The sequence below is a fragment of the Anser anser genome (assembly GCF_964211835.1).
Source record: "Anser anser genome assembly, chromosome: 3".
NCBI classification, from domain to species: domain Eukaryota; kingdom Metazoa; phylum Chordata; class Aves; order Anseriformes; family Anatidae; genus Anser; species Anser anser.
In genome coordinates this window covers 120,369,189-120,392,196 of record NC_139722.1, presented here as the reverse complement: position 1 = coordinate 120,392,196, position 23,008 = coordinate 120,369,189, and the positions used below count along the sequence as shown (strand labels likewise).

Sequence of the window (23,008 nt, the reverse complement as noted above, 5' to 3'; positions counted from 1 at the left end):
TGTCTTCTGCCCAGTCACTGCTGAAAGCTTACAGCAAATAGTTACAGATGTGCTAGCTCTCCAACCACTAAAATGCACAGGAAAGCCATGTTATTGCTTCACAATTATACTCAAGCATTATTACTGAAATTATACATAGACGCTGCAAAGCCAAAGCAAGTCTTACACAACTTGTTTGATCTCTTATGTTTAGCATTTGCAATATATGAAAAATACCTTGGCAACACAAGTTAATAGGCGTAAAAGCACCTCTGCAACCTGCAATATCCACCTAAGCTGTTTTACTTCCTAAGACGAATAAGCACAGCCAATTTAACTCAATACCTTCAACAAAATATCAGGATTGAGACATTCAAAGGCAGAGAAAGTTGACTGGCATCCAACCACAACTCACACTTTCAGGCTCATCTCCCAAATGCTCTTCAGGATATTCACGCAAAGCAGGTATCACATAGTAAAATATATGTGCAGCATACTTCAAAGTTGCTCAGGGCAGAAAAAAACAAGGAGTAAAAAACCCCAAATGAATTTGCAAAGGCAAGTTATTAATTATCTGAGTTGGAATTTAGCCAGTCAGGCCTGACATCTAAATTTTATGGTAAGTCTACAAAAGAGCTAGGTGAAACTTTAGATGTACAAGTTTACTGAAAAGTGGTATTTAAAAGTGAAATACATCCAGCATTTCAGCAAGGAGCTCTGCTTGATGTCAGCCTCTTTATTCCACATCTTCTCAGCTCTTTTTCCTCCCCATAAGCAAACGCAGATTCAGCTACATTTAATAATAAAACTTTAAATGAGGTTAAAAAATTAAAAAAATATATGATCCAACATAATTTTTTTTTTCTTTTCTTTCCTTTTTTTTTTTGGAGGGGAAGGGAAACAGATTGATAAGTAATACATATTTATTTTTAGATGGTTCCTCAGGCAAAAAAAGTATTGTTTACACACATTTTTGCCCAGCTCCATTCCTGAGCCCTACCATGACCAAAAAAAACCAAACAACTAGTACCTAAATTTTGAATCCAATTGATAAGAAAAGCTTTGAAGAACGACTGTTCAGTTATGTTTTTAAATGCCTCTGTGTTTGAGTGTGCACACATACACGCAAGCGGAGCAGCTTCCAAAAGTTCATGCTGTTTTCCATCACGCAGCAAGCCAGAAGCAGGAAGGTAAATACAGCTATTTGGACATGGGAAAAGACATTTTCAAACCTCTCACCCTCAAGTTACAAAATGCAAGACTCCAAGAATTCAGTTGTTAACATTCCAGTATTAAACCCTAAGTATGTACACCCACTACACCCACCTCTGCATCAATACACACAACAGCAAAGAAATTCCTAACTCCATTCTTTTTAACCACCTCACCTTTTTATGCAACTTAATTCCCTATGCAGTTTTTGGTAAAAACCCTGCTACTGGCTGTAAGTATAAGCTCTCCATTCTTGAAAATGCTGTAAGCATGCTTTGAATTATTACACTCCAACATTTATATGAGGAAAAAAGATATTTAGTGTGGTTTGGAAGAAAAAAAAAAAAAGAAATCCAGAGTTTTGGGATGGTTACACTGCTTAAAGATAGCAAACTCACAGCTGTCTTCATAACTAGCAGCTCATTCCACAGACTTTCAGAGATTAACCATATTTTGGCATATGACATTTTAAAAATTGTTTTAGAGACTTAATATTCTATCAGACTTCACTTTCTAAGAAACTGTACTTGATCTGAACCTTGTAAAATGGATTTAAACATAAGAATCACCCGAATCAGCTTTTCTGAAACAAAGTCTTGAAATAGCCTCCTGGTGAAGTTTCTTCGTATGAATTCCTCTCCACAAATAAAACAGAGTAACAAAGAGAAGTCAGGCATAGACAAAAGGACTAATGGGCAGAGCCAGGGAAGCATTCAAAGGTGAGTCAGTTAGATCCATATGATGACCGTGCTTTGCTAATTGACGCACTAAAGTAGACATATGTGGAGGTAAGTGAACATACTTGTTTTAGAAGGTTCTTGGGCTTCTTTTGACTATGAAGACAGCTGAAAACATGTAGCTGGTAGCGTTACTGATTGAGAAAAAAAAGACTCATTTACTTCAAGTAGCAGAGAAGCAACCTTTGACCACTGTAAGACCTGACAACTTTAATTAGTTTTAGCTTAAAACGGAACAAAATTTGGCTTTGGCATCTACCCAAATAATTTTATCCCAGACTGCTCTCTGTTGCTAGTGGGGCATTGCAGTATAATTACTTTAATCTCTTCATAGGCATGTTCCATTTGCTAGCTTTCCAAGGAAATTTACAACTTTAACATAGAGCTAAAAAAAAAATTCTCACGTTAGTGAAGCAAAAATTAATAAGAAGCATTTATCCCCTTTCCGACCTGAAAAGGGGATTTTTACTTTGCACAGCTTTGAATGCCAAACCTAGGATCTTCACGTCCAGTTACAGACACGGGATAAAACGGCTCCATGAATTGCATGAACAAAGCGAAGCTGTTGGACCTGCTTGCAGGGATGTTTTCTTCTTCGTTTTTTCTTCCCCCCTACTTGCAGCTTGCGCCATTCTAGACAAGAAAGTGACCATCTGGCAGAAATTCCAGACATATTAGCAGCCATAACTACTTCCAGATTAAACAGCGTTATCGTGTCGCTGTAAAACACGAACCCCACTTAGGGATTCTGCCTGCCTGACATGGCCACTTTACCCACGTGCTTAACCGAGACAGAAAGGAGCTGGACAACCTGCTGTTGCCTACGGTCAAAATTATCAGGGGGGCAGGAAAGGAGACACTTCAAAGTACTTATTTTTTTTTTCCTCCTAGCTGTACTAATCTAAGCCCCTATTCCCCACAGTTTTTTGTTAAATTGCACAAGATCGCCTGCCCACTTTGGAGAATGAGCTGTGGGATTAAGAGCAGAGCGTGCAGCAGCACATGCAGCTGCAAGTAACAACCAAGAGGCTGCCCTGGCCACAGCCTGATCCGCAGAAACCGCTGGTAATCCGCTGTGTGCACAGGGGTCAGGGTGACTTCACACTTCTTTGGAGTGCCTTCCAGCAGAGCATTAAACAACACACCCAAGCTCATTACCAGCTTCATTCTTTGCACAATGCGCAGGTACAGAAATACACAGTTTTTTTCTGCTGGATTTTGGTGTTGGAAGTTATTGCTTTGACCTGTAAGCAAATACATATTTTCAATCTCACACTTAAGATAGAAGGTGCTTGGATCCGTAATGGCCCTTCCTCCCTGTATGAAACCCCACAGCTTTAAACCTGTCCCTAAGGAAACCACTCCCTGCATGGCTGAGCCTTTATTCTCATAGCAGAAACTCGCAGCATGCTCGCTGAGGAGAATTGTCAGCTGCAAACTTCATCCATGAGAAGACATTATGGATTTCCCACTATAGTTCAGACTGCAATTCTCATCAGAGGATGAACTTAATTAAAATAAGACAGGACAGTAGAAGTAAAAAGAAATCTTTTAATTACTTTTTTTTTTTTTTTTTTTACAGTTTTGGATTTGCCCTCAAGCTAGACATTCAAACTGCCTCAGCCTTTTCCAAAAATATTAAAAGAATTTAACCGTAAGAGGTTTTCCTGACCAAGCAGAAAAGCATTAAATATCCAGAAAGATTACTACTTGCAATTTGTGCATCTCTACCAAAGAACAACGTGCAGGAACACGGAAAACAAACGCCATATATTTTGGGAAGCGGAACTAAGGCTTTTGGATCAAGCAAATTAAAGCATCTGCAAGCAATGAATTCACCACCTCTCTTCCACACACAGGCCCACGTCTCCCTCCACGCACCCACCAGCGCAAAGCTGGGAAGCCCAGCCCCGCGTTACTGCAGAGAGGCTCCACGAAATGCTGGTGATGCCAACTCATCAGCGTGGCAACCCCACGTCGGCTCCTTGCTTGGCCAAAGAAAGGCAGCCCCGCTGCAAAGCTTCGTGACACGATGCTGTCTCTCCTGGGGCACCCAGGTAGCGGGCTGACAAGCCGCCGGGTCATCACTCCTTGCAGGAGCAGGGCAGCGGGGCGCAGCACAAAGAAAATAGCAGGGGAACTGGCTCGAGTTGCCCAGGATACAGCGAAGCAACGGGATGAAAAATGCAGGGTCGCCCAGCAGCAGCGGGGAGAGAGCCCGTGCCGAGCAGAGCCGGGCTCACAGCACACTCTAGCGACCCAAAAATCTCCACGATAAATTCAAGGCTGTGCTCAAAGGGACTCGAGTGCAGAGGTTTGAACTCTTCGCCCATTTATAAACGTCTGATGCTTGTTAGGAGGCAAAAGGGCAGCCAAATGTCGGTCTGGGATCACCAACCTTTTGCTCCCAATATAATACAAAGGCGGTGATTTTTATACACAGCCGTTTCTTGGGATCAGATATAAACACCAATAGTTAATCAATTATGAGTTACTGCTTTGTGCTCTGTTCCCCTGGCTAAACATTGGCGTGCATCAGACGGCTGCTCCGTGCCTGCCTGCAGAACCCCGGCCACGCTCACCACACCAGGGCTCGAGCAGTGCTGCACCAGAAACCCTTGCGCAACGACACCACGCTCAGATCTTGGCTCACGGGGACATCTTTTCTCATTCCTGGGCTATGAGTGTATCCTGGATTATACAACACAACCAAACATCAGGGGGTTGGTTTGTTGGTGGTTTTTTGTTGTTGGTTTTTTTTTTTGACTCGCAGGTGGTTCAGTTGCCCCAAGTGAGAATAAGTTACTGCTTAATCACTTGTTCACAATGTCACAAGTAGCCAAGAACCACAGCCTGCTCCCCCCCCTCCTTAGAGCCCTTACTGAAAGAACCTGACAATCTGTAGGCATTGCCTTAATCACTAACATTTGAGTCAGTGGAGTTGCAAGAAGAGTTTGGGTTAATTCAGACCCAAACCACTAGCACTTTCTTCCAACCATGCCCATCTGCATTTAAGTCCCAGCTTCCTTATCTCATTGTTTCCCTCTTTCCTCATCTTCCTCCCTATTCTGTGTCCTTATTTCTTATTTTTGGGCAACCACTTTTCAGTGGTTTGTGGGGACAGGACAAGAGGTAATGGCCACAAAATTGAGCACAGGAAGCTTCGCACCAACATGCGAAAGAACTTCTTCACAGTGAGGGTGACGGAGCACTGGATCAGGCTGCCCAGGGAGGTTGTGGAGTCCCCTTCTCTGGGGATATTCAAGGCCCGTCTGGATGCCTACCTGGGCAGCCTGCTCTAAGGAACCTGCTTTGGCAGGGGGGTTGGACCTGATGATCTTTTGAGGTCCCTTCCAACCCCTACAATTCTGTGATTCTTATTTCTCCTCCTCTTGCTTCCATTTTTTCAATTGTGTTTTATTTAAAGGAGCTTTTCCAATCACTCTACCATGTTTATAGATGTTCTCTCTCTTAGCAGAGGCATGAATTATTGGGAAATCCAAAAGCCATGCACACACACAGGCGAACATCACACTGTTTCTGATATTCTTCCCATAATGACTCTGCAGAACAGTTGCCATTACAGTAAGTCACATGGAAGTGCATTTGGTACTCCTGGCAGTACTGCTTCAGTCAGGAATATATATATATATATATATTCTGGAGAGTCTAAGTTTCAGATTGTTAAGAACATCGTGACTACAGCAAGTACTTACAATGGATCATTGTACTTACTAATGAACAAAGCCTGTTGAAACACCAAACTACATGATTATTGCTTAATTTCTCGATGTGGATACACCTCATTGCCTCTCTGTACAGACTACACTTTGAAGCTGAAATAATGAACTACAGTGATTAGAGAGCAGCTCTTAAAAAGAACAAAAATTATTGCCTTTTTTTTTTAAATACTGGGAGAAGACTCCGATGAAAAAGAGCCTTTTTTCGCCCCCAGGATTTGTATAAGCCCTTAAATTCTATATGACCAATTCTACCAAAGTGAATATGCCTACACTAAAATTTAAAATTTAAGAACTCGTGTAGCTTTTTCCAGGCTTAAGGCTTAAACTCAAATCCATTCAATCAATACAGCTACCTTATTTAAAACCTGTGTTTTCATAATGCTTGCAAACTATCTGATATGATGCAGGTATATTATATACAGTGCAGATATTAAATTTCAGAAGATTAATGCATTAGTACCAAAAAGAGTTAGTCATACATTCTGAGAAGCAAACATTTTGGACAAAAGGGAAGGAAACTGCTTCAGATGTACCAGATTTGGACTTCTGACTCTTAAGATAAAATAGTTTAGATATTTAGAGATTGAAATCGTACAGCCATTAACATATCAGCTTCTCACAGCAAGGTTTCCAAAGGAGAAAGTGAGCCTTATTTCTGTTTTATATGCATATTTTCTTTCTAATCTAATTCATAGATTCATTACATGCACTCAAGAAGTACATTGCAAGTGAACAGAATTCATGATCGTAACTCAAAACTCTCCAGTCTTACTAATTATACCAGATTTATCTTTGGCATTTGTACAACACCAAATAACCTGCTGACGGTGCAGAATATTTACTTTGCTATTCTTGAAAAAACACCTAAACTGCAGCTAAATAAAAAATAAACAAAAAAGAACGAGTGCAAATATACTTTAGATGCTGTGGTACAGACATGAGAATGAAATCCTATGCTAAAAGTACACAAACATTGAGTAAAAGACCCCATGTCTGTAAAACGCAATAACCCCAAGCAAAAAAAAAAAAAAAACACACAAGCCAATTCATAAGCTGATTTCTCTACAACCAGCCAGAAGTCGTGCTTTTTACAGTTAAATCATCCTCTATTTCATCAGAGTAACGCCAAACTGATAACACTATTCAGGCAAGGACTGAAGAGAAATTAGTCCCAAGCTAGAACAGAAACATATTAACCAAGTTATATATTCAGTAAAACTATACACAATAACTTGAACAAAAATCATACATTCAAAGCAGCATTTCCAGCAGTAGGAAACTTGCATTTGGCTGGGGAATTTCAAAAATAAAACCTTGAGACCATGAAGCCTTGAGACCAATAAAATCAGAGACCATGCTGGGCTAGAGAGAGAAGACTTGGTCTGCACAGATCCAAGGTGTTTGTCCCCTTTTCCTTCTGGCCTCAGCCCCCTGAGCCATCAAGCTCAGGGTCTCGAGGCCTAAGTTGGAGCTCAGGGCTCCCTGGATCCTTTCCTGACAAAGGGTGATGCTTTACCATCCACCGCAAACTCATGCCTGCCTCGATTCCTCCTCCACTTAAAGCAGAAAAGAAAAAAGAAAGTAACTTTAAGAAGTCCACTGAAGGTTTATAATCTTCCTCCAAATAAGAGAAACCTAATAAATGTTCCAACCCAGGGACTGGGAATGATATGCTTCAGTTTTTGATTCAATCAAAGCAGAAGAGTTAACTTTTCACTCCATGTCCTGGCTAGAAGAGGCGCATGTCCTAGCTTAGCTCCATCATGCCCGCAATAGCAAATTGACTTAATTGTCAGCAGGAGATTATGAAATATGAAGTGACTCCAGCAGTGCTCAGGGGAGCTCCCCAAGGCACAGTGTCTATAGCAAAGACAGAGGAGACATCCATTTCACTCTCACCCCCAGGCAAAGCAGATCAGCCTTTGATTTCTAAAGAGGCCAAGAAGAAGAACAAAACCCAGCTTTCCTGAATGATTAGCACTGGTCTGAATAATAATAAAAAAAATATTTTAAATACATGACTACAGTTTGACTGCTGGTGCCCAGTGCTGCTGAAACCAAGGCTGAAGGTTGTGATTTGAGATGCTCATCTGCAATTATGAGGCTATATATGATAACAGTTCAGAGTGGCCTAAGAGGGAGAAACGAGGCAACAAAGTATATACTTACTGTTGCCTATCCTTCCCCCACGGAGGGTACAAGGGCAATCAGCACAAGCTGCTCCACTAGGTGCAGGGAGGGGAGAGGAAGGTGGCAGCAATACTGTTAAGCTACTCTTTCTGGCTCAAAACCTGTTTTGAGTCAGGTGATGTCAGCATGAAGAAAGAACAAAAAGCCACATCCAACTAAAACCCATGAGCACTTACAAGGAAGTAGGAACCTTAGAACTTATGCTGTGTTTTTGACAGCAACATAGAGACAAATGGTTCCATCTAAACACACCCCTTGTGCTGTCAATGAATTCACTTTGAATTCAGAAAACTGTTTTTATTTTCATTGAAGCTATTACTGGTGTTGGGACTAGTCTGGCCTTGGGCTTTCAGCCTCTGAAGCAGTGCACTACTGACCTAAAGCTTTGGGCTCTAAGCCCTACCACAACACCAAGTCTGGGGTAAGGGAGCAGTTTCAGTTTCACCAGAAAGGAGGTGCAAGGTGGAGAAGTTAGGAGTTATGGCCCAACAGCCTCAAAGCTGATCATTCAGCTCTCTGAAAGGCTGGGTGCTGTCATCTAATAGCCAACAGCTGTAGTGAACTGGGCCAGGGCCAGAAGTGCTGGTAGGCAGTGCTCTGCTGGGGATACAAGGCCAAAGCCACTGGGCCTCCAGCCTTTGAGCTGCATCTATCCAAGGAGTGAAAGCAAAATTAACAACTTCTCTACCTGTCCCAGTCCAACCCACCCCCAGTGCAGATAAATTGCTTTATTTTGAAGTTAACATCCAACTGAAATAGAAAATTCTTCCAGAACTTCACAAGTAAGTTGTGCATAAACTCTAGGTTTCTCCTACCACTCTATTTTAACATGGTTTAGAGAGCTCTGTGGGTAAAATCCACTGTTTTTCACTGACAGGCCATTCAGGAAGTCCCTGTAAAACAATTTTAGGTTCAGAAAGAACAGTATCAGTACTTGATTTTGCAGAGGTTCAGAATTAGCCAAGTAGCGTCTTGGACTTCACTGCTTAACATAATCACTACAAACCAAGAAGATGAAAAGCCAACCAGTTTCTTTAAAACAGGCTATACCCCACAAATTTTTAGAAACATAAAGGAAATAGGTTGCCAGTTATTACTACCTAACACATTAAGTCATTGGGAAGACTTATTTTCCTCTATAACCTGATTTGATACAGTTGAAAGCAATAGCATATCTTTCTTAAATAAAAGCTATTTCACATGACACACGAGTATAGCTCTCTTGAAAAAGCAATATGGTTCACACTTCAAATTTAAAAGCATTTCTCATGCTTTTAAAAGCAGATTTGGTATGCAAAAGATTCTAAATACAAATCCAATGCAGCTGACAACCATCTTCTTGAGACAGCCTACAACTAGATACAGCAGATATCAAATATTTCCATTTATTACGATATAGGATCCAACTTTAAAGCATAAAAGAAATCATGGAGGCATATTTAAGCGATTCATATTGTACACCAGATTAAAATTACTGCAGCGTAGGCACAAAAGTGACAGAAGAGAGAAAAAGCAGTTAATCCTAAGAAGTTTTCTGAATCTGTATTTTTCACAAATTTCAACTTCTCAAATACAACAGGCAATAAGAGCCCTGGGCTTTGAGGCATCACCGCTGAAACCACCACAGAATAAGGGCCATTACAACGCAACTCCTACAAGAGCCAAGTAATTTCTTCTTTATGAGACTGCCTGCCCTGCAGGACAGCTCAGAGAGCAGCCAGTACATAAGGGGGAAGGAGTAAAGCTCCAGCTAGCTCCTCTGCAGCCACTGGGTCAGCACTGAGGGGACAGTAGCCAAAGGAGGAAGGAACAGCACTATGTACCTCCCCTCTCTCAGCCATTCGAGCACGTTGTGCAAGCGACAATCTGGTCAGGAGATATTAAAACCACGTTTGAACATTCTCGTCACCTCAAAGCACAAACTTTACAGGAATCGGGGATGTACAGCAGCTGTGGTGGCTCACCACAGCACTGCTCTGAAGAAAGCAGAGGGCTTTACACCATCTTCAATACTGTAATTAAAACAATCCCTGCACACAACCTAACAACGCAGCATATTTCACAACTCTCAATGACAGCGTATAGACGGACAGGTGACTGAGCACCTATTACTTGCACATGATGCAAACACTCACCAGCACACTTGAGCTAACAACCAAATACCGCTTTTGCAAACCTCCACCATGCTTTGATATATATTTGCCTGCAGGTACTAACTGCAGTGACTGTGACAATCAGGTCACACAAAGGGGTTTGGAGTCCGGATTTGAAAGCCAAGCTGTACTCTTAACATCAATCTTGAAGTGAGAGTACCTTGAATTCTGAAAGAAAGCACTTCTGCTTTTGCAACATCATGTAGAAGTCTCCTTTTGTCAGAAAAGTCAGTTTCTAACAGTCATAGGCCAAAACCAAGACTAACCCCCAGAGTTATTATTGAGTCTATAATTATTTATGCAACAAGTAATTGAAGCTATGTTCTCATTCCGATTTTTAGTGAGCAGCTATTCTGTTTTCCGGATGCAGTAGAAAATAAACCTGAAGTTCAGTTGCTGTGATCAATGTATGCTTCCCCCTATTCAATTTTTAAGTGCTTATATTTAATGGGATTAAGTTTTACATAGAAATACTAATTCCCATGCTAACAATACTGTATTACTTAGCTCAACATGATCTCAGTCGGTGTAAGATCTGTACAAATGCAGAACCTAGTCCATCCCAATGAGTTTATAATTACAATATAAAAGGTAAGAAAGAGCAAACAGATGCATGTGGACAGAGAAGTATGAGGGGACAATATTATCACAGCATGCACAATCTCAGCCCACCAGCTGACCACCTGCTATCAAGATTTTGTAGGTATTGCAGAGAGCAGACTTTAAAGAAGCCTTTTCGTCTCTGTTCTACCAGTTTTCAGTTGCTGGAAGGTGTTTTGGTTTTTTTTAATGCAAGCTCTTGGAAAAAAAACACTATGCTGCATGCATATCTTCGCTCAGAACATACTGCTAAAACTATTGGCTTTAAAAAAATCCTTTGGATAATCCGCCACAAGCCCTGATTAAAAGTGGATTTAATATTATGAAACAAAGCATAATTATGCAAGAAGATCTCAACTAGTTTCTTACACTTCCATCACACCACTCAAGAATACAGTTCCACTATCAGATGCAGGACAGAACAGGTTGAAAGCAAGGTCCTTCCTAAACAAATTCCTCTGCGAAATAAGAGGGATGCTTCAGGACTTTCCAAACCACAGCTGTCTCACATTCTCTTTCCAACACCCACTAAACACATGTAACAAAACGGAGCAGACATTTGCTAAGTGCAAGCCACATCGCTAGCCCATCCAACGAGCAGCCTCAGAATGCATGCATTTTGTTTCCTCTGCTTAAGTCATTACTGATTTTATGTCCAGGAAAATTAAGGTGTACAGGCAAGAAGTGGTTTCACAATCACAGTAGAGCTATTGCCACCTGCCGTCAGAAAGCATTCATGGCACTCCTTGCACATCCCAGTTATAAGACAGCCTTGAAGAAATCCAGCTTTACCAGTGCTTCGCTTTTATGTCGTTAGCTTTCTGAAGAAGGAACATACAAGAAATGTTCAGGCATGAAGGCAATGAAGGACCAATAATCACAGTGGTCTGGCATTTAGTAAAACCCACATTACAGTGCTGGGAGACAGGAAAAGTTCTACAAACAGGAGCAAGGATTATAATCACCATTCCCTCAAACCATGATGTTATAAAAAGATAAAACGGAAGCGGTGTCAGAAGATAGAGACCCTCCAAGACAAGATGATATGATGATAGACATTTCACATCATCACCTTCAAATAATGAACACAGCTAGAAATCTGTATCTCCAGCATAACCCTCACGGCTCTGTCCTACTCACAATACATACAGTCCCTGGTTTTAGTGATCAAAATGTGCCAGCTGTAAGTGGCCATGTACAAACCTGAAAAGTAAGGAGATGAGCTGAAATGAAGCCACACAGACAGCAGTTTTCTGTGCGGGAATTCAATGAGTTGCTTCTAAGCCCTACAAGTCACAAACGATGCTAGTCATGTCTTCTGCCGCTCAATCTTTCCCTATTCCAGAAAGTGCCAAAAAAGTTACTTGATATATTTTGTGTTCATAAAGCACCTAGGCAGTTTGATTAGGGTTTTTTGTTTTGTTTTTAAATGCACAAAAATAGCAGCATGATTTATATAGACAATTCTTGTCCCAGGAAACCTGTAAATAATAGACTATAAGCGGGCTCAACAATGGATGCACAAAAAAATAAGGATATCAGGCTGGTCTCAGCAAACAAATAGTGGCCTGAAAGCATCTACATTTGTTGAGACTACATTGTTAATTAAATAAATACATGCACCATAGACCATCAGGTTAGATCAGGCTCCTACAAAGTCTCTTACCTTGCCCGTTTCCTATTAGATTATCAGAAATCTATCAGGCTATTCTGAACCCAGTCAGAGAAGATGCTTAGCCACCTGACTTTGTGCCAGGGTTTTTAGATATTCTGTACTCTCACCTTATTCCACCCCAATTTCTAGGGCAGCGTGGGGAGACAAATAACGTGAAAGTCAAATAGCATTGCTTTGAACCTCAACTTGCTTTGACAGAGCCCGTGCTTCAGTACACAATCTGTTAGTCAATGGAGCCTTTTAATTAAGTGCCTTGTTTCAATGGAAAGTGTGTTTTCTTCTCTACTGCCTTTTATTTTTTTTTTTTTTTTTTTTTTTTAACTAACACCGGCATCCCACTGCTTGTTAAGAGGAGTGCCTGTCTGTCTGCAGCGTCTGACCATATGGCAGGCTGAGGGGCAAAGCTTTCCTCACAGGCAGCAGGCTTTAGATCTTCCTTACATCACCTGACACCTTCAGCTCGCAGGCACTCAGGCAGGATTACACTCAGGCCAACATCTGAGCAATGGGTGCACCCATAAGTATTCTCTGATAGTTAAGTGATACCGCTAGAAGCAACCTTGTGGAACACAAACACACAAGAAACATTTTCTAATTTAAACATACCACAACACGTGGTCAGGTTTTCAAAGTTATCAGACAGGTACCACACCTGACAAACCTATCCAATACAAAAAAATTTCTTCCTGTTAAAACTCATCTCCTTATTGAAAATCAAGCTTCAGCTGAGTTTTGGTTCCCACTGGGATACAACACAGAGGGACCTGATGGCAAGATCCTCCTTAACTGTCTGCCTTCCTTAGCTTTTTGCTTAGCATCGCTACCAAAAAAAAACGAAAACCACACACAATCACTATCCAATACTTTTTTTTTTTTAAGAGAAAACTGCATTTTAAAACCTATTGCAATTTATTTCCCTCTTCACCCCATGCACTCCAGAAAAAAAAAAAGTTCCTTCCTGCCATCTGTCTACAGCATCACTGCTCTTTCTTTCCCTCCCTTCAGATTTGAGTAACATTAAAGTTGGAATACATTCAAAATATACTGTGACCATATTTGCTGCAGTGCCTACCTGAGTTTGTCTCCTCCATCTTAAGCCTTTGTCATATCCTTAGAGCAAAAGTTGTTTGACCAAGACAACAGCTAAAGTAATCCATCTGAATTAAAGTACATCCTCTGGATGTACTTTTCTTTGGTTTCATTCTCTTGATCACTGTCACTTAACACAGACTTTTAGTTTTCATCCAAATGAGTATTACAGCAAAGAGAGGAACTACACTGAAGTCAGATAAGACAAAATAAAGCAGCCAAAAAGTTTAAGCATATCTACTACTCACCAGAAAGCCACAGAAAGCACTAATAAGCTTACTCACAGATGCCATGATGGAGAGTGACTGATTCCCCCAACAATTAACGTTGACTTTTCTGATAAATATGTGAGAAATATATGTATGAATGAATCTGGGGTTATATACATACATATAATTGCACCAACTGTAAATTAACTTGAGAAACCTTTGATTAACACCTCGGCTTGCTCACACTAAAGATAAAAACCAAATTAACAACAGTTTGTAAGCATTAATGGTTCTATTCCCAGAGGAAATTACAGCAGCACAAGTTACACAGGCAGATGCCAGATGACTGATTTCAATACAAGTTTTCAGGTCCCGTACCTGCACACTCCAGGTAAAACTTTTGAAATGTGCTTAGAAAACACGCTACTAGACATCAGACTCAATGGGAAGCTCCCAGTGTAAGTAACCATTTGTGCATTTAGCTCAGATGAAAATTCAGTGCTGATAAATGCACACACCCCATGCAAAATCCTACAGGGAGCTTAACGGGTGGGTGAGGAAATCAGTGTACATGCGATGCTAGTTCAGGGCCAGCTACCAACTCTAACTCCTTCATAATTTTCAGACAGGCCACTGCTGAAGTAATTTCTAACTTCAGAAGCTACAAGATGAACATTTTGTGTGATAAATTAAGTTGCCAAATGAAATGGATTAGCAATCAGCGAAATTGCCTGGTGTCAGATCTGTTCCAGATTAGAATTCATCCTTTTTCCCCACCTGTTCATTAAGCACCAAGTTCAAGGCAACTGCAGTGACTGATTGCACATTAACAAGCTGTTTATGTGGAAAGGCATAGTTCAGCCACTGTCTATACTTACACATTCGTTCGAGCATAACTCACTGATAATGTATTCAGTTCACTGTTTCGATGCATAGTCCTTCTACCTTGACACGTAATTTTGGACATTAGAAAAATGGAATGTCTCAAAATTAAACAGATTATGTATTTCTAGGTCAAGGGCGGGTGGAAAAGAGTCCAGAAGAAAATCCAGTTAAGAAAATTAAGAAAAATATTACCATTGAACACTTAAATGTGGTTTTGAAGGAAAAAGCTTGAGGGAGGAAAGGCGTATTTCAATAACAAGAAATGAGACTTAATATGAAACAAGACATTTCCAGTTCCATACACTTCAAGTACTAGGACAGGGACATACAGCAAGACAAACGGCGCAAACTAAAAATTTGTGAAAGACTGGGAACATAATTCACTTCCCAAGAACACTGGCACTTCCCAGCCTCCCTGCAGATACGCAGAGCATTCCCTGTGGAGGACCTCGTCTTCGACAGGATGGGACTCAGCAACTATATTTCAGCCCTGGAGGTTAGTAGAAAAGGGATATAAAAAAAACTTCATTTATTTTCCTCATTAACTCTTTTTGCGATTTATCAGACCAAGACTTCACTTACCATTTGTTTTCTCTATTCAATAAAGATTCCCTTTTGAGAGTTCTTCCCCCCAGATTTAGGAGCATTTGAGATGACTGTAGTACTCAAGTACTGTTCACTAAAGGGAGTATCCTAGTTGCTGTAACTGTAGGAACTGGCTAGTTGCTCATTTACAGATAACAATATAGGCTTATTAACAGTAGGTATCAACTAGAATAGAATAACAATGTTCCTTTTTTCATGTAAATCAAAAATTTCTCTTCTTAGGTATTTGTACAGAAGCATAGTACAAAGAATAACTTTCAAAGATAAGAAATAACATTTCTTCCAGCATTCTTCAAATCATCCCTCCAGTCAAATAGAAGTGAAACATAATCCCTTCCCATCACCCCCATATAATTGTTTCCTTTTGATCTTGCTTGTAGCAAACACAAACTCACAAGCACACTAGGACGTCATCTTCTCTTAGAACTTGGCCAGCAAGATTCAACAGGTAGCAAGTGAATTAAGGTCAGTAGTGATCAACTGCGATTTAAGGTATCTGACTACAGACACGTACAATCACACCCACTTTCAAAATACAACTCCTGTATCTACTTGAAATTAAAAAGCTACCATATAATATGTTCTAAAGAGCAAAGTACCATCTTCCCTCCCCCCATATTAATTAAAAGGGTAATTCAACATATACTCCATATGTAGGAGCAGTAGGCAAGCAGAGACAGAAAGAAGTAATTTGTTCGGAGCCACAACTCAGGCCGTGCACTATTTATTATGGACTAAGTTTTAATTTCCAGTAGAAAGACTTGCTCCCTAAACCCACGTTGTACCTCAGAGACAGAAGCTCAAAACCATTAAGTTAGTTTGAAGGTGGAGGTTGTTATTGCTCATTTGTGGTGTCAGTATTCCAATGTTATCTGAAACTTTTTCCAATATTATCTGGAACATTTTTCCCCCCCCTCACATAACCCATTTGGTCCACAGAAATGCCTTCCATCAGGAACTTTCTTCAGAACAAATAAGATGTGTTTAAAGAGGGAAGGGGCAGCGGGACCAAATGGTCCCCTCTCCCTTCCCCAAACACACGTATGTCCAGCTTGGAGTGGGAGTGTAATAACCAATGCACAAAAAAGGATAAGACTAAAAGCCAAGTGTTTATACAAATCTCAATAGAAGCCTTTTAAAAAGGAGGATAGGAAATTAACATAACAGGACACCCTGGCAAAACATGAAGTTAAACTTCTATCTGTCTGCATTACAATCGCTACCAAGAAAATTTTAAGGAATCGTTCTCAAAGATGAACACATTAATGGGGGTACATAATTGATACTGATTTTAGCAAAATGACACATCAACTCCCGTTTTCAGCTACCATCTCTGTCACTCCGCAGAAACCAGAAAACAGATCCTCACGCTAGTGAGGAATGAATGATTTCCAAACTGGGAATGTAGGGTTTAAGGACACTACAACGGCAAGAAAAGTGAAGTATTTCCATTTCAAAGCTACTCTGCAACCAATTCCAACCTGTGATTCAAGGGAGGTCCATGGATAAAGACAATATAAACATAAAATCAAGAAAAGTATGCTAATATTTACTTACTGTAGAACAATAAAGTAAAGAAGACAGCAAAAGTACTCAAGAAAATGTCATTTTGAAATAATTAGGAAAAATACTAAGATTAAAACTTCAGAGGTCTTCCCAGCAGTGAAGAGAGGATCACGTTACCACGTGGACGTTACTGCATAGTAATGTAGAAAGGCTTTTATACATCAGCTAACTAGAAGATTAATAGCAACTTTCATTTGCCAATAACACCTTTACTTTAAAATTTTTGAACCCCAACAAGTAACTAATGATTCTACATGTACTCCAGTAACCCACTAGCATGTCTCCACGTGTGGAGTTATGCAGAGAGAAAAAACAATGCAATCCAAGAAACTAGGTATTCTAATTTCCATGCTGCACGAGCAAACGTTTCTATGCTTTTTACAAAAGGCATGAGCCATCTCCACATAGCTTTTTACCATGGTAGGCAAAATATATCCCTGAAGCTGTGTTGGCTACAATTGATCTCCATACTTTATTCCGTTACAGAAAATGCAGTAAGTCTCCTTCCAAAAAATAATACCAAAAATTGGTTCTTACAAAAGAACCAGTACTCCTAACAATTAAGGACAAGGCCAGCCACATACTAGGAAAAAAAAAATCCAGCCTACAGACACAAACCATGCACTTTTCAGGGTGGGAAGCAAAGACACCTTCCTATAGTCTGTCCCAACTAGCCAAATTAGGTTACTATAGCCCAATACATGAAGAAATTAATTGTATTTGCTTTTTTTTTGTCACAAGATGCTGTAACACATTTCTTCACTTCAATCACTTACACAGACACACAGTCACTAAACTAGAAGAGGTTCTAAAACATTTAGAGCTCTGTAGGTCATAACCAAAAATTCAAAAAACAGTCTCCCTACAAGAAAGCAAATATTTCAACTACATAAAACAGTAAGCCACATCTCCTATCACCTTATTGTTAAGAGTTTCACATTATCTAGTCTACAAATGGCTCGATTTGAAAAACAGACTAATGTACTGCAGTAGTTTAGTATCAAAGTTCAATTTTCTGCCGCTATCAAGTGTGAAGTCCCAGCTATACAAGCTAAATCAAAAAACGGATGCAAAAATTATTTTTTTTCCTGGTGACCATGATATTCAAGTTTCAGAATAATCCTTCTCATAGTAAAGGCACACAAGATGAACAGACGCAACAGAGAAACTGGGGAAAAACAGTTTCCAACAGGTTTCCACAGCACACAGCAATTTTATGCAGCTTTCCAGAGCTCACGCTCGCAACGTAGATATCCTCGCAATAAAGGATTTTCAAGCCATACCAACATAAAACCATTTGCCACCTACCTGCATTGACGATGGCATCGACCTCAAGCAACGTGATGTCGCCTCTGTACAGGGAGACTTTCTCGCTCAGGCTTTTCTTCCCCTGCTGATCTTCCTTAGCATTTTCACCTACGGGACAAGAAAGTAACAAAACCAGGTTACAAAAGCAGCTCTAAAATGACTACTTATAAGTTGTGAGCAGGCCCCAGCAGTTCCAGTCACAGGACCATGACATTTTGTGGTTTGGCCTCGCGAGGGCACCAGCAGCCCACAGACTCCAGCAGCATCTCCCCGCAGCCACACCGCCTGCTTGTTTGCAGGTACAAAGCTACTGAAATACCTTCTGGTTAAAAAACAGCATGCACATACACATTTTTTTGGAGCTAGTTCCATCAAATACTTTTCCTTGGTAGTTGCAAGGGTACAAAATTACAGAAAAAAAGAATTAGTTAAGATAATCCTCCCACTGCAGCAATAATTTATCCAACCCAGAATTAATTTATCAGACCCAGAATTACTCAGGATCCGGGTAACAGCACTGAGCAAGCAGCCTGCCAACAGCCCCACCACTGGGAACTAGTCCTGACACAACAGGCAGCGGGGAGAAGAAAAACCTAAACAAAAACACCAGTAAATTTCAACTCAGAACTTGGCCACCATCAACTGCTTTACTGGAAAGGGGTTGAAGACTCCACATAAATCAGCTTTCATATGGATTCCTTACTGAATGGTGTCATAGCAAGTCCCATATGCTGGTAAACTCACAATTTTGCATCACCAATTCACTTCCCTAGCATCATACTATCTGTAAAATTGTTCAGTTACCTCAAATACTTCCACACACACTTATCAGCCAGTACGTTTAGCAGTCTTGCACTGCAAGACACCCAAGTCATTAGAAAAGAAGTAGGGAGAGAAGGAAAGATTGTGGTTGTGGTTTTTGTTTGTTTGTTTGTTTTAAATTAGTTCTTTACAGGTCTCAAGAAGCTCAAGTTCATATATTGACCAGAAACAGAACTGAGCCTCTGAAGTGACAATGTAAGAGGGGAATAGCTTTCAATCCTCAAAACAAATATTTTCCTTTAAGTAAAACAAACTCAAGGGAAGATTTAGCAAGAGAGTAGAAGCAATGTAAACAAATCTGGCTCCAAATATTTCTGATCAACCTTCACTTTAATCAATTCCCGTAAGTTAGAGCATATCTGCTCCAATCCGTCAGCATTATAAGCAACCACAAATAGAAATAAGTTGCATTTATTTTAGATGTTGCTTTAACTTCAGCACAAACAACTGCTATCAGAAATCACCATTTATCTCAGCCTGTCCAAAATAACAAGTCTTACTCAATTCTGGCTTAGATCAGCTATCACATGCATAGGGCAAAGTCCACGTCACCTCCAGCAAAAACATACATTACCACTACGACTTATATTTAGCATAAAGGTTGTCTTGTACTGAAATGTGTGTATTCATGAATTTTATTCCTATATTTGGCTCCTAAAGCTATTATTATTCCATTGCTAACCAGATCAGCCTCAGCATCTTAGATAGGACAAAAAGTATCTCTATACAAGAGGTACCAAGTTTTTTATCCTATTAAAAAATCTTTTATTATCCTAAACTAACAAACATTATGCTGTTCCTCAGTTTTTCCACATAAGGTAAGCATTGAAGCTAGCTGTTGAGTCATATTAAAATAAAAATCAACCTCTGACTGATTTACACAGTGTGATTTATTATCTGCTTTCCTGTTAGCAAGGAAAGGATGTTCTGTTAGCAAGCAGGACAGTTTTCCCCATCTTTCCCCAGTGAATGTGCTACTGGAGCACTGCCAAATTTAACACACACAAGCCGTAATTCTCTCCCCTCCACTTCATGTTCAAGTTCTGCACCACAGGCTAACATCACCAACATGTCAAATTCTCCAAAGCGAACCATTTAAATTTAATTATCAAGTACATTTTGGATGTTAGGGTATTTATACCAATACCCTACACTAAAAACACAAAAAATTCACCTAGAAGAGCCATGAAGAGAACAGGTAGCACAGAATATAGAAATTAATTCTCGTTATTGCTAACCTCTGGGTGAGAGGCAGAGCAGAGATAGCCCTTACTTTAGGCAATCCACCAGCAAAGTCATCCAACTCCATCTGTAGGATGCCACACAGCACCATCACTGCCTCCTTCTGGCCTCCGCATACATCACAAATTCACCTACAGTTCTTCCTGCTCATGAGTACTGAACACATTTCAGCAAAACCACTCTCAAGAGTCCTTCCCCACAAAAAATATAGTTAGTAAATTCACTGTGTCACAAGCCAAAAAACAAACTCAAAAACCAATGCTCCTAGATGATCTCCTACATCCTCTTCAGCAAGTTCATGCAAGTATGCCCCACAAGAACCACCCCCATCACTGCTGTCTTTAATACAACTCGGCAGTAAAAGCGCGTGCTGCCTGTACATCTTGGGTAAATTACCCTCATTCCCCACCCCACCCCCCCACCCCACCCCCAAAAAAAAGCTGATTTAAGAGAGGATTTTGGCTTCAGCTATTTCATTCTGGTCGTTACAGAAAAGCGCTTAAGATTGATGGAAGCCTTGGAGAGCCAAGTCTCACCCACAGTCAAGAACACTCAAGTCTACTTATAAGCCCCTAATTAAAAAGTAACCCTGATGTAACACGAACAGTTGTAGGAGAGAACTGGTTTTCTTTTGCTGTCTGTTAGATCTCTGGGATTGGCATACCGCATTTCCTAACAAAGTCCAACTGATATCTTATTGGGGATATTTTCTTCTCCTGCTCAGTTCTGGCTTTGTCTCCTATCTCTTCCTTGACCACACACATTTTTATCTCCTCAAATTAAAAAACTACACTCATTTACTGCAAAGTTTCCTTCCAAGGTAATGCTGTAATCTCAGATCTGTGACTAAGAATGATGCACTGTCGTCAAATATGCCTGAGAAACTCATATGCTGCAGGTATTGCACTGTAATTCATGGTACTGTAGCCCAACAAGGACAAACCAGCAAGCCCAGAGCACTGCATATTTCACAAAGGCCACACAGCATGTGCACATACTAATGCATTAATAAAAATCCTAGCAGTGACAGATTTACCTTGCACTTGTGGCATAATGGGAGTATTTCTTGCTCTATTAAAGAAACAGCTGTACATACATCCTCCTCAAGAAATAAATCCTCCAAAATGGTTGCTACGTAACACCAGTCCTCAATACAAGATACAGAACAGGAATTTGCATTATCCCCACCTTGTGCTGATGCTCAAGATACCCAACTAGAAGACACAGCAGACAACAGCTGTGCCCATAACCCAAGAAACATCCCTGGGAAGTCTTTGGAGAGAAGAATACCTGCCTGTAAAGCAAATCAGAACTTCAAGTCTGACTCAACACTGGTTGTCCAGAATGCATCTTGAAGAGGCAGAACAGTTGGAAAGCCAGGACAATTCACATAGATTCCAGTCCTACAAAACAAATGAACTACATCAAGTCTATTACAAAGTCCATCTCAGTTCTAGGTGGAGGTATCACTGACTCCAAGATCAGAAAATTTTGTCTGTGACTCTGAATATGAGAAGCTTTCAGGACAAAAAAAAAGAAAAAAAGGAAACAGACTAAGACGGAATTTTCTGACCTCTACAGAAATATCAGCATAGCCACAGAAAAAAATAAGAGGCTACTCTTAACTACTCTTAACTACTAAAAGGTTTTCAAGACCATCCAGCTGAGCACTACAGGCTGTCTAGGAAGGAAGGATCTCTCTGCTGGAAGAACTGCTCCTGTCGCCTCGCCACAGCTCTCATTGCTCACAAGCAAGAACTGAACACATACCAACCAAACAGCTTCACTAGAAGCCAGGGTGCCTTCAGATCACCAGTTTGAAACAAACCATGGTTATTAAAATGCTGCTAAAAAAAAAAACTCTTTAGCATGAGAAATACCTTCTGCTTTATTTGGGCTTATGCATGCCTGGTGAGACTGTGTCTAGAGCTTTCCTTCCCTCCACGTGGAGGCTCTGCCCCTGCCTCTTATCCCATGTCAATCTTGCACTCAAAAGAGGGTTTTACTGGGAGGTGTTCCTTAAATAAAAATGAAAAACACACACCGTGGTGAGCTATAATAAAGCAGCAATAAACAGAATTAGTTTGGCCATCTTGATTTACCCCACTCTCACAATTCTGATACCTATTTTTTTCCTTAATCTCAGAACTTGTGCAAATAGTTATGTACGTTGTGTGAACAGATAGCAGTCACAATTACGATTTAACTCAAACTACAGTTGAAGTGCAGTATTTCAAGTATTCCATGAAGATTATGTGATTGGGTCAAAAGCAAAAAAACCCTTGAAACTCATGCAAGTTGAAGGGAGATGAATTTTTCACAGAGCAGATAGCAGCAGTGGGGAAAGTTTCATCCAAAAGGATACCCAGGGACAGGAAAGAAAAAAGACAAGCTCGTTCTTATTTAGGCCAAGTGCACTGAAAGTGACATGTTTGAAAATTATCGATGTCAGATTTATACTGAGCCTGGAAAAAGTTTACCTACAAGCTGTGAAGTAGTACTGCACTCATTTGTAAGGAAAAGAGTCAAACAGATACAATCCACGATTGCGTCTACCGTCAGAGCACTGGGAGAACCAAAGTCAGAGAATATCCTGAGTTGGAAGGGACCCACAAGGATCATCAAGCCCAACTCCTGTCTCTGCGCAGAATCACCCCAAAATCAGACCCTATGTCTGAGAGCATCGTCCAAATGCTTCTTGAACACCAGCAGGCTCAGTGCTTTGACCACTACCCTCAGGAGCCTGTTCCAATTTTAACTTGAACAGGCAAGTATGGGTGATCTTGCCATATATGATGAGATGGGATAGCCTTCTTCCAACAGCAACAAGTTCTAAGAAAAAATACTGAAATTCTTTATCCCACTCATTTTTGTGAATGCTAGAAATATACTTGCATCAGAAGAAAGAGGAACTGAGTAAATCCATAAAAAGAAACTTCATTCAGGAGCTATTAATTAGGATGATACTACTTCTGGCATAGAAGACCTCCAA

At 40.4% G+C, this 23,008-nt stretch overlaps 1 protein-coding gene across 9 annotated transcripts in view; it reads right to left on the bottom strand.

The window, feature by feature from the left end:
- MACROD2 (mono-ADP ribosylhydrolase 2) overlaps positions 1–23,008 on the bottom strand; it is an 859,998-nt gene that overhangs the window by 816,897 nt on the left and 20,093 nt on the right. For all 9 annotated transcript variants that reach the window (XM_083829142.1, XM_083829141.1, XM_083829148.1 and 6 more), the window contains exon 3: positions 17,953–18,060. In XM_083829142.1, coding sequence (XP_083685268.1) covers positions 17,953–18,060 — 108 coding nt within the window. The remainder of the gene's footprint in view (positions 1–17,952; positions 18,061–23,008) is intronic.